Source organism: Coregonus clupeaformis, chromosome 15 (genome assembly GCF_020615455.1).
Source record: "Coregonus clupeaformis isolate EN_2021a chromosome 15, ASM2061545v1, whole genome shotgun sequence".
Lineage (NCBI taxonomy): Eukaryota > Metazoa > Chordata > Actinopteri > Salmoniformes > Salmonidae > Coregonus > Coregonus clupeaformis.
In genome coordinates, this window is record NC_059206.1 from 11,919,481 (window position 1) to 11,933,178 (window position 13,698).

The following is a 13,698-nucleotide window of genomic DNA, read 5'->3' on the forward strand; positions in this document are numbered from 1 at the left end:
TAGCCTTCTCCAGGTTATGTTTGAGTTACATAACGCTATGAGTGCCGTGATTTAGGACCGAAACCGTCTAAAATAGGCCACAGCAACATTTTAGTTGGTGACATCGACCTACTTATTGTCCCTCTCGTTGTTGGTAAGCCTGCTCCATATCTGCTGTTTGTGGATCTGTGAGTCAGAGTCCTCATTCAGATTGGAGGTGTACATCCCGTCTTTAGCCCGGGGCCAGACTCGTGCATTAGTCTCTTAGAGTGTTGAGTGTCAGTTAGTGAAACGTCATTGGCTCCTAGCGGAAAGTATCGAGCTGTATAGCGGAAGAGGGGCAGAGCCACGCGCCAATCAAGTCCCGTCCAACACCGCCTGCCTCCAGACACGCGCCGTGTCCTTTAAAGGGAATAAGCCAGCGCGCGCAGCGCACTTATTCTTCACCGACTGGCAACTTTCTTTTATAGAGCAACATATATTCTCTTCTGCTATATTATTTTATTGAACAACATATATTCTCTTCTTCTATATTCGGACTTAATTTACTGCAGTTTTGTAAGGTGCATGGTTTTTAATGTATCGATTGTTTTGGGCGAGAGATACGGGATGTTTTTATTTTCGTAACATTTGGATTTCTGTCATCACGCTGTAGAGGAGGTATGATATGCTATTTTGTCCACAGTGTAACAATTACAGTTTTACGTGTATTATAGTGTTATTAGCCTACACTATTATTTTTGATATTATTATTATTATTATTATTATTATTATTATTATTATTATTATTATTATTATTGTGAGTATTAATATTAGTTTTGTGGCTATCCGCATCAATGAGCTATTATTATTACCATTGCGTTATGTTGAAAATGCATTCTGGTCTAAAGCTGCTGAAAAATTACTAGCCTACGGAGCAAATTGTGTGACATAAAATATAGCCTTTTATTTTAGAATATCTTGCACAGTAAAATACCTCGACCTTAAATCTTCTGTCAGATCATGTCGTTGATGTGTATCCAGGCCCTGCTGGGATGGCCCTCACGTGTCGGTTTGATCTGCAGGTCAACCTGCATTTTGTCCTATAATGTAACGCGAGACAAATTACATTATTATTCAGCAGACTTTACACCAAGCCAGGTCATATAATAATATACTATATAATATTAATAATAAGTTATATTCTGCCTCTCAGATTGACGTGTAAAATGTAATATATAGCCTCCAGTGTTTTGGCAAAACATTTAAAATACAAATTCTGTATGAATATCAACGAAATGGAAGTTCTGTTAAATTAGGATGATTATTCCTTTTAATTTCGTCATGTTCAGTTGCAATTCTATACCTTTTTATCAACGTTGATAATTTGTAGGCTATCAACAAACGACCCCCAAAGTAAAGTAACTATTGCTAAAAAATAAATAAAACGAGTAAAGCCTTATGATGGTATGTCTCCATCATTCTATACAGTTGAAAACAGTTCGGCTACTTCATATCTTCGATGCGACATGATGTCTTTAAACATTCAAGTCAAATACGCAGCGGGCTCAGGCGGGAGTTACATTAAACTTGTTCTGCAAAATGCGAGAAAATGTTGAACATGTGAAAGTTGAACATTTAGCGCCTACAGTACAAACTTAATTAATATAATAATAATATAATATGCCATTTAGCAGACGCTTTTATCCAAAGCGACTTACAGTCATGCATGCATACATTTTTGTGTATGGGTTTTTTGTGTATGGGTTTTTTATGTCCCCGGGATCAAAATAATTAAAATAAGAAACATAAGAAATAAAATGTGGTATCGCTATTCAATCATCATCAAGTTCTTCATCGTTAGGCATATATTTTATTTTGATAATGATAATTTGATATAATTATGATAATAATAATAATAATAATAATAATAATAATAATAATAATAATAATAAAAAAATAATAATAATAATAATAATAATTATTATTATTATAACTGAAAATCTGTCTGACTGATGTGCAGTTTGAATTTAAATGTTAATGTGTGGGTGGTTTTCCAGCAGAGTATCATCCAGACAGACAGACAGACAGGAGGACTGACTCCACGGCAACACAACCTACTTCCTGGTTACCAACACCAGCGCTACCATGACGACCCCCCCCAGCTCGTTCCAGCAGGAACCCCTGACCCCCCCCAGACCCCCCCACTCCTCCTCCCTGAAGCCCAACCAGGTGGGTCAAGTGGTTCTGTATGGTGTACCCATCGTCTCCTTAGTGATAGACCATCAGGAGCGGCTGTGCCTGGCCCAGATCTCCAACACTTTGCTGAAGAACTACAGCTATAACGAGATCCACAACCGCCGCGTGGCGCTGGGCATCACCTGTGTTCAGTGTACCCCCGTCCAGCTGGAGATCCTGAGGCGTGCTGGTGCCATGCCCATCTCCTCCCGCCGCTGCGGCATGATCACCAAGCGAGAGGCGGAGCGGCTTTGTAAGTCCTTCCTGGGGGAGAACAACCCCCCCAAACTGCCCGACAACTTTGCGTTCGACGTGTCACACGAGTGTGCCTGGGGTAGTCGTGGTAACTTCATCCCAGCGCGCTACAACAGCAGCAGAGCCAAGTGCATCAAGTGTTCCTACTGCAACATGTACTTCTCTCCTAACAAGTTCATCTTCCACTCTCACCGTACTCCTGAAGCCAAGTACACCCAGCCGGACGCTGCTAACTTCAACTCCTGGAGACGCCACCTGAAGCTGTCAGATAAAACCCCTGCTGATGACCTGGCGTTCGCCTGGGAGGACGTGAAGGCCATGTTTAATGGTGGCAGCAGGAAGCGGTGTTTGCCCTCATCTCACTGCTCCCCCATGGGGCCGGGGAAGGTTGTGAACTCTGGTCTGCCCCACATGATGACCCCTGACCTGGTCCAGAAGAGGAGCCGCTTCGAGGAGGAGGAGGACCTGGATGGAAGCAGCCTGTCTCCCCATAAGAACCCACGCAGCTACCCAGTGATCCCTGTGCCCAGTAAAGGGTTCGGCATGCTGCAGAAGTTCCCCCCCACCTCCATGTTCCCCAGCCCCTACTCCTTCCCAGCCTTCAGCCTCTGTCAGCAGAAGAAAGATGACAGTGAGGTGGCTGGAGGACAGAAGAACGCTGGTCTGTCAGGTCTGCTCTGGCCTGGTCGTAAAGACACCTTCTATCCTCCGTTCTGCATGTTCTGGCCCCCTAGGGCTGCTGGCGGCCTCCCGGTACCCACCTACCTGCAGCAACAGCCCTCCGTCAACGCCCTGTCCTCATTGGCTGAGAGCCCTTCCCTCAGGCAGGCCTTCCTCGACCTATCAGAGCCCCCACAGCCAAGGGCGGGGCCAGACATGAGGGCCACACCCAGGTCAGGCTTGTTTGACACTGACTCCTCCCCACTGACCTCTGACCTGCGCACTGTGACCTCAGAGGGCTGGCTGAAGCTACTGGATGTCCCGTCTCTCCAGGCCAGGAAAGCCTCCTACCATTCAGCCTTCCGACCCGTCGTCAAGGATGCAGAGAGCATCGCCAAGCTCCATGGCAACCTGGAGGAGTTTGGTTCAGAGCGCCACCTGTCCCCCGCCACCAGCTGCAGCTATGCCTCTGAGAGCGGAGGAGAGGGGGAGGGAGAGGGAGGAGAGAGTGAAGAGGATGGAGAGGTGGATGTAGAGACCAAGCAGGATGAAGAGGAGGAGGAACGCTTCAACAGACCAACCCCACCACAGACACACAGCAGCCTGCACCTCCGAGGACCATGGGAAAGAGGGGAGAAAGAGGCTGTCACCTTCCCCTGCAGCCCTGCAGATCACAGCCAGGACCAGAGCAGCACTAGCCTGCCTGCCTCTCCCCCTGCTCCCCCGGCCAGCCTCACACTCCCTCTCCCCAGCCCCACACACACCCCACTGCCACTGGAGGACCAGGCCTACAAAAATGTAAATATTCCCTTAAGGCACTTTAACTAATTATTATTTAATTGGCGCTGTAGGCTGGCTGATGTAATATGCATAAAGAGATTGATAGCGGCATCTCCCTGAAGAAATGAAACATCCACAGTGCTCTGATCCCTGCTAATAAGAACAGTCCAGTATTGTTTAATGGTCACATTATGTCTGTTCTCTCCTTGTCACTTTCTGCCAGTTAGCCTTTCTAATCTGGAACCTGTCGACTCCACATTAACAAGGCTAAGGGAGGTGGTCCCCAACCAGGGGAACAGTCCTGTTGTACTAATACAAGGCAGGAGACATTCACAGTCTAATAGTAACACTAATGAAGAGACATTCACAGACTAATAGTAACACTAATGAGGGAGACATTCACAGACTAATAGTAACACTAATGAGGGAGACATTCACAGTCTAATAGTAACACTAATGAAGAGACATTCACAGACTAATAGTAACACTAATGAGGGAGACATTCACAGTCTAATAGTAACACTAATGAAGAGACATTCACAGTCTAATAGTAACACTAATGAAGAGACATTCACAGTCTAATAGTAACACTAATGAAGAGACATTCACAGTCTAATAGTAACACTAATGAAGAGACATTCACAGACTAATAGTAACACTAATGAAGAGACATTCACAGTCTAATAGTAACACTAATGAGGGAGACATTCACAGTCTAATAGTAACACTAATGAAGAGACATTCACAGTCTAATAGTAACACTAATGAAGAGACATTCACAGTCTAATAGTAACACTAATGAGGGAGACATTCACAGTCTAATAGTAACACTAATGAAGAGACATTCACAGTCTAATAGTAACACTAATGAGGGAGACATTCACAGTCTAATAGTAACACTAATGAAGAGACATTCACAGTCTAATAGTAACACTAATGAAGAGACATTCACAGTCTAATAGTAACACTAATGAGGGAGACATTCACAGTCTAATAGTAACACTAATGAAGAGACATTCACAGTCTAATAGTAACACTAATGAAGAGACATTCACAGTCTAATAGTAACACTAATGAAGAGACATTCACAGTCTAATAGTAACACTAATGATGAGACATTCACAGTCTAATAGTAACACTAATGAGGGAGACATTCACAGTCTATTAGTAACACTAATGAAGAGACATTCACAGTCTAATAGTAACACTAATGAAGAGACATTCATAGTCTAATAGTAACACTAATGAAGAGACATTCACAGTCTAATAGTAACACTAATGAAGAGAAATTCACAGACTAATAGTAACACTAATGAGGGAGACATTCACAGTCTATTAGTAACACTAATGAGGGAGACATTCACAGTCTAATAGTAACACTAATGAGGGAGACATTCACAGTCTAATAGTAACACTAATGAAGAGACATTCACAGTCTAATAGTAACACTAATGAAGAGACATTCACAGACTAATAGTAACACTAATGAAGAGACATTCACAGTCTAATAGTAACACTAATGAAGAGACATTCACAGTCTAATAGTAACACTAATGAAGAGACATTCACAGACTAATAGTAACACTAATGAGGGAGACATTCACAGTCTAATAGTAACACTAATGAAGAGACATTCACAGTCTAATAGTAACACTAATGAGGGAGACATTCACAGTCTAATAGTAACACTAATGAAGAGACATTCACAGTCTAATAGTAACACTAATGAAGAGACATTCACAGTCTAATAGTAACACTAATGAGGGAGACATTCACAGTCTAATAGTAACACTAATGAAGAGACATTCACAGTCTAATAGTAACACTAATGAAGAGACATTCACAGTCTAATAGTAACACTAATGAAGAGACATTCACAGTCTAATAGTAACACTAATGATGAGACATTCACAGTCTAATAGTAACACTAATGAGGGAGACATTCACAGTCTAATAGTAACACTAATGAAGAGACATTCACAGTCTAATAGTAACACTAATGAAGAGACATTCACAGTCTAATAGTAACACTAATGAAGAGACATTCACAGTCTAATAGTAACACTAATGAAGAGACATTCACAGTCTAATAGTAACACTAACGAGGGAGACATTCACAGTCTAATAGTAACACTAATGAGGGAGACATTCACAGTCTAATAGTAACACTAATGAAGAGACATTCACAGTCTAATAGTAACACTAATGAAGAGACATTCACAGTCTAATAGTAACACTAATGAAGAGACATTCACAGTCTAATAGTAACACTAATGAAGAGACATTAAAGGTCTAATAGTAACACTAATGAAGAGACATTCACAGTCTAATAGTAACACTAATGAGGGAGACATTCACAGTCTAATAGTAACACTAATGAAGAGACATTCACAGTCTATTAGTAACACTAATGAAGAGACATTCACAGTCTAATAGTAACACTAATGAGGGAGACATTCACAGTCTATTAGTAACACTAATGAAGAGACATTCACAGTCTAATAGTAACACTAATGAAGAGACATTCACAGTCTAATAGTAACACTAATGAAGAGACATTCACAGTCTAATAGTAACACTAATGAAGAGACATTCACAGTCTAATAGTAACACTAATGAGGGAGACATTCACAGTCTAATAGTAACACTAATGATGAGACATTCACAGTCCATTAGTAACACTAATGAAGAGACATTCACAGTCTAATAGTAACACTAATGAGGGAGACATTCACAGTCTATTAGTAACACTAATGAAGAGACATTCACAGTCTAATGGTAACACTAATGAGGGAGACATTCACAGTCTATTAGTAAAACTAATGAAGAGACATTCACAGACTAATAGTAACACTAATGAGGGAGACATTCACAGTCTAATAGTAACACTAATGAAGAGACATTCACAGTCTAATAGTAACACTAATGAAGAGACATTCACAGACTAATAGTAACACTAATGAAGAGACATTCACAGTCTAATAGTAACACTAATGAAGAGACATTCACAGTCTAATAGTAACACTAATGAAGAGACATTCACAGACTAATAGTAACACTAATGAGGGAGACATTCACAGTCTAATAGTAACACTAATGAAGAGACATTCACAGTCTAATAGTAACACTAATGAGGGAGACATTCACAGTCTAATAGTAACACTAATGAAGAGACATTCACAGTCTAATAGTAACACTAATGAAGAGACATTCACAGTCTAATAGTAACACTAATGAAGAGACATTCACAGTCTAATAGTAACACTAATGAAGAGACATTCACAGTCTAATAGTAACACTAATGAGGGAGACATTCACAGTCTAATAGTAACACTAATGAAGAGACATTCACAGTCTATTAGTAACACTAATGAAGAGACATTCACAGTCTAATAGTAACACTAATGAGGGAGACATTCACAGTCTATTAGTAACACTAATGAAGAGACATTCACAGTCTAATAGTAACACTAATGAGGGAGACATTCACAGTCTATTAGTAAAACTAATGAAGAGACATTCACAGACTAATAGTAACACTAATGAGGGAGACATTCACAGTCTAATAGTAACACTAATGAAGAGACATTCACAGTCTAATAGTAACACTAATGAAGAGACATTCACAGTCTAATAGTAACACTAATGAAGAGACATTCACAGTCTAATAGTAACACTAATGAAGAGACATTCACAGTCTAATAGTAACACTAATGAAGAGACATTCACAGTCTAATAGTAACACTAATGAGGGAGACATTCACAGTCTAATAGTAACACTAATGAAGAGACATTCACAGTCTATTAGTAACACTAATGAAGAGACATTCACAGTCTAATAGTAACACTAATGAAGAGACATTCACAGTCTAATAGTAACACTAATGAAGAGACATTCACAGTCTAATAGTAACACTAATGAAGGGAGACATTCACAGTCTAATAGTAACACTAATGAAGAGACATTCACAGTCTAATAGTAACACTAATGAAGAGACATTCACAGTCTAATAGTAACACTAATGAAGAGACATTCACAGTCTAATAGTAACACTAATGATGAGACATTCACAGTCTAATAGTAACACTAATGAGGGAGACATTCACAGTCTAATAGTAACACTAATGAGGGAGACATTCACAGTCTAATAGTAACACTAATGAAGAGACATTCACAGTCTAATAGTAACACTAATGAAGAGACATTCACAGTCTAATAGTAACACTAATGAAGAGACATTCACAGTCTAATAGTAACACTAATGAAGAGACATTCACAGTCTAATAGTAACACTAATGAAGAGACATTCACAGTCTAATAGTAACACTAATGAGGGAGACATTCACAGTCTAATAGTAACACTAATGAAGAGACATTCACAGTCTAATAGTAACACTAATGAAGAGACATTCACAGTCTAATAGTAACACTAATGAGGGAGACATTCACAGTCTAATAGTAACACTAATGAAGAGACATTCACAGTCTAATAGTAACACTAATGAAGAGACATTCACAGTCTAATAGTAACACTAATGAAGAGACATTCACAGTCTAATAGTAACACTAATGAAGAGACATTCACAGTCTAATAGTAACACTAATGAGGGAGACATTCACAGTCTAATAGTAACACTAATGAGGGAGACATTCACAGTCTAATAGTAACACTAATGAAGAGACATTCACAGTCTAATAGTAACACTAATGAGGAGACATTCACAGTCTAATAGTAACACTAATGAAGAGACATTCACAGTCTAATAGTAACACTAATGAAGAGACATTCACAGTCTAATAGTAACACTAATGAGAGAGACATTCACAGTCTAATAGTAACACTAATGAGGAGACATTCACAGTCTAATAGTAACACTAATGAAGAGACATTCACAGTCTAATAGTAACACTAATGAAGAGACATTCACAGTCTAATAGTAACACTAATGAAGAGACATTCACAGTCTAATAGTAACACTAATGAAGAGACATTCACAGTCTAATAGTAACACTAATGAAGAGACATTCACAGTCTAATAGTAACACTAATGAGGGAGACATTCACAGTCTAATAGTAACACTAATGAAGAGACATTCACAGTCTATTAGTAACACTAATGAAGAGACATTCACAGTCTAATAGTAACACTAATGAGGGAGACATTCACAGTCTATTAGTAACACTAATGAAGAGACATTCACAGTCTAATAGTAACACTAATGAAGAGACATTCACAGTCTAATAGTAAAACTAATGAAGAGACATTCACAGTCTAATAGTAACACTAATGAGGGAGACATTCACAGTCTAATAGTAACACTAATGAGGAGACATTCACAGTCTAATAGTAACACTAATGAAGAGACATTCACAGTCTAATAGTAACACTAATGAGGGAGACATTCACAGTCTAATAGTAACACTAATGAAGAGACATTCACAGTCTAATAGTAACACTAATGAAGAGACATTCACAGTCTAATAGTAACACTAATGAGGGAGACATTCACAGTCTAATAGTAACACTAATGAGGAGACATTCACAGTCTAATAGTAACACTAATGAGGAGACATTCACAGTCTAATAGTAACACTAATGAAGAGACATTCACAGTCTAATAGTAACACTAATGAGGAGACATTCACAGTCTAATAGTAACACTAATGAAGAGACATTCACAGTCTAATAGTAACACTAATGAAGAGACATTCACAGTCTAATAGTAACACTAATGAGGGAGACATTCACAGTCTAATAGTAACACTAATGAAGAGACATTCACAGTCTATTAGTAACACTAATGAAGAGACATTCACAGTCTAATAGTAACACTAATGAGGGAGACATTCACAGTCTATTAGTAACACTAATGAAGAGACATTCACAGTCTAATAGTAACACTAATGAGGGAGACATTCACAGTCTATTAGTAAAACTAATGAAGAGACATTCACAGACTAATAGTAACACTAATGAGGGAGACATTCACAGTCTAATAGTAACACTAATGAAGAGACATTCACAGTCTAATAGTAACACTAATGAAGAGACATTCACAGTCTAATAGTAACACTAATGAAGAGACATTCACAGTCTAATAGTAACACTAATGAGGAGACATTCACAGTCTAATAGTAACACTAATGAAGAGACATTCACAGTCTAATAGTAACACTAATGAAGAGACATTCACAGTCTAATAGTAACACTAATGAAGAGACATTCACAGTCTAATAGTAACACTAATGAGGAGACATTCACAGTCTAATAGTAACACTAATGAAGAGACATTCACAGTCTATTAGTAACACTAATGAAGAGACATTCACAGTCTAATAGTAACACTAATGAGGGAGACATTCACAGTCTAATAGTAACACTAATGATGAGACATTCACAGTCTAATAGTAACACTAATGAGGGAGACATTCACAGTCTATTAGTAACACTAATGAAGAGACATTCACAGACTAATAGTAACACTAATGAGGAGACATTCACAGTCTAATAGTAACACTAATGAAGAGACATTCACAGTCTAATAGTAACACTAATGAAGAGACATTCACAGTCTAATAGTAACACTAATGAGAGAGACATTCACAGTCTAATAGTAACACTAATGAAGAGACATTCACAGTCTAATAGTAACACTAATGAAGAGACATTCACAGTCTAATAGTAACACTAATGAGGAGACATTCACAGTCTAATAGTAACACTAATGAAGAGACATTCACAGTCTAATAGTAACACTAATGAAGAGACATTCACAGTCTAATAGTAACACTAATGAGGAGACATTCACAGTCTAATAGTAACACTAATGAAGAGACATTCACAGTCTAATAGTAACACTAATGAAGAGACATTCACAGTCTAATAGTAACACTAATGAAGAGACATTCACAGTCTAATAGTAACACTAATGAGGGAGACATTCACAGTCTAATAGTAACACTAATGAAGAGACATTCACAGTCTATTAGTAACACTAATGAAGAGACATTCACAGTCTAATAGTAACACTAATGAGGGAGACATTCACAGTCTAATAGTAACACTAATGAAGAGACATTCACAGTCTAATAGTAACACTAATGAGGGAGACATTCACAGTCTAATAGTAACACTAATGAAGAGACATTCACAGTCTAATAGTAACACTAATGAGGGAGACATTCACAGTCTAATAGTAACACTAATGAAGAGACATTCACAGTCTAATAGTAACACTAATGAGGAGACATTCACAGTCTAATAGTAACACTAATGAAGAGACATTCACAGTCTAATAGTAACACTAATGAGGGAGACATTCACAGTCTAATAGTAACACTAATGAAGAGACATTCACAGTCTAATAGTAACACTAATGAAGAGACATTCACAGTCTAATAGTAACACTAATGAGGGAGACATTCACAGTCTAATAGTAACACTAATGAAGAGACATTCACAGTCTAATAGTAACACTAATGAAGAGACATTCACAGTCTAATAGTAACACTAATGAAGAGACATTCACAGTCTAATAGTAACACTAATGAAGAGACATTCACAGTCTAATAGTAACACTAATGAGGGAGACATTCACAGTCTAATAGTAACACTAATGAAGAGACATTCACAGTCTAATAGTAACACTAATGAAGAGACATTCACAGTCTAATAGTAACACTAATGAAGAGACATTCACAGTCTAATAGTAACACTAATGAAGAGACATTCACAGTCTAATAGTAACACTAATGAGGGAGACATTCACAGTCTATTAGTAAAACTAATGAAGAGACATTCACAGTCTAATAGTAACACTAATGAAGAGACATTCACAGTCTAATAGTAACACTAATGAAGAGACATTCACAGTCTAATAGTAACACTAATGAGGGAGACATTCCCAGTCTAATAGTAACACTAATGAAGAGACATTCACAGTCTAATAGTAACACTAATGAAGAGACATTCACAGTCTAATAGTAACACTAATGAAGAGACATTCACAGTCTAATAGTAACACTAATGAGGAGACATTCACAGTCTAATAGTAACACTAATGAGCGAGACATTCACAGACTAATAGTAACACTAATGAGGAGACATTCACAGTCTAATAGTAACACTAATGAAGAGACATTCACAGTCTAATAGTAACACTAATGAAGAGACATTCACAGTCTAATAGTAACACTAATGAAGAGACATTCACAGTCTAATAGTAACACTAATGAGGAGACATTCACAGTCTAATAGTAACACTAATGAAGAGACATTCACAGTCTAATAGTAACACTAATGACGAGACATTCACAGTCTAATAGTAACACTAATGAAGAGACATTCACAGTCTAATAGTAACACTAATGAAGAGACATTCACAGTCTAATAGTAACACTAATGAAGAGACATTCACAGTCTAATAGTAACACTAATGAAGAGACATTCACAGTCTAATAGTAACACTAATGAAGAGACATTCACAGTCTAATAGTAACACTAATGAAGAGACATTCACAGTCTAATAGTAACACTAATGAGGGAGACATTCACAGTCTAATAGTAACACTAATGAAGAGACATTCACAGTCTAATAGTAACACTAATGAGGAGACATTCACAGTCTAATAGTAACACTAATGAAGAGACATTCACAGTCTAATAGTAACACTAATGAGGAGACATTCACAGTCTAATAGTAAAACTAATGAAGAGACATTCACAGACTAATAGTAACACTAATGAGGGAGACATTCACAGTCTAATAGTAACACTAATGAAGAGACATTCACAGTCTAATAGTAACACTAATGAGGGAGACATTCACAGTCTAATAGTAACACTAATGAGGGAGACATTCACAGTCTAATAGTAACACTAATGAAGAGACATTCACAGTCTATTAGTAACACTAATGAAGAGACATTCACAGTCTAATAGTAACACTAATGAGCGAGACATTCACAGTCTAATAGTAACACTAATGAAGAGACATTCACAGTCTAATAGTAACACTAATGAAGAGACATTCACAGTCTAATAGTAACACTAATGAAGAGACATTCACAGTCTAATAGTAACACTAATGAAGAGACATTCACAGTCTAATAGTAACACTAATGAAGAGACATTCACAGTCTAATAGTAACACTAATGAGCGAGACATTCACAGTCTAATAGTAACACTAATGAAGAGACATTCACAGTCTAATAGTAACACTAATGAAGAGACATTCACAGTCTAATAGTAACACTAATGAAGAGACATTCACAGTCTAATAGTAACACTAATGAAGAGACATTCACAGTCTAATAGTAACACTAATGAAGAGACATTCACAGTCTAATAGTAACACTAATGAGGGAGACATTCACAGTCTAATAGTAACACTAATGAGAGAGACATTCACAGTCTAATAGTAACACTAATGAGGGAGACATTCACAGTCTAATAGTAACACTAATGAAGAGACATTCACAGTCTAATAGTAACACTAATGAAGAGACATTCACAGTCTAATAGTAACACTAATGAAGAGACATTCACAGTCTAATAGTAACACTAATGAGAGAGACATTCACAGTCTAATAGTAACACTAATGAAGAGACATTCACAGTCTAATAGTAACACTAATGAAGAGACATTCACAGTCTAATAGTAACACTAATGAAGAGACATTCACAGTCTAATAGTAACACTAATGAGGAGACATTCACAGTCTAATAGTAACACTAATGAAGAGACATTCACAGTCTAATAGTAACACTAATGAAGAGACATTCACAGTCTAATAGTAACACTA

General features: G+C 37.6%; 1 protein-coding gene across 3 annotated transcripts in view; it reads left to right on the forward strand.

The window, feature by feature from the left end:
- The first annotated feature begins 230 nt into the window (after positions 1-230).
- The window catches only part of skor2 (SKI family transcriptional corepressor 2), a 34,867-nt gene continuing 21,399 nt past the window's right edge, over positions 231-13,698 (forward strand). The window contains exons 1-2 of one of the 3 annotated variants that reach the window (XM_041899714.2): positions 231-639; positions 2,019-3,909. In XM_041899714.2, coding sequence (XP_041755648.2) covers positions 2,107-3,909 — 1,803 coding nt within the window. In that variant the 5' untranslated portion in view covers positions 231-639; positions 2,019-2,106. The remainder of the gene's footprint in view (positions 640-2,018; positions 3,910-13,698) is intronic. The other 2 variants (XM_041899712.2, XM_041899713.2) reach the window with 2 other exon arrangements.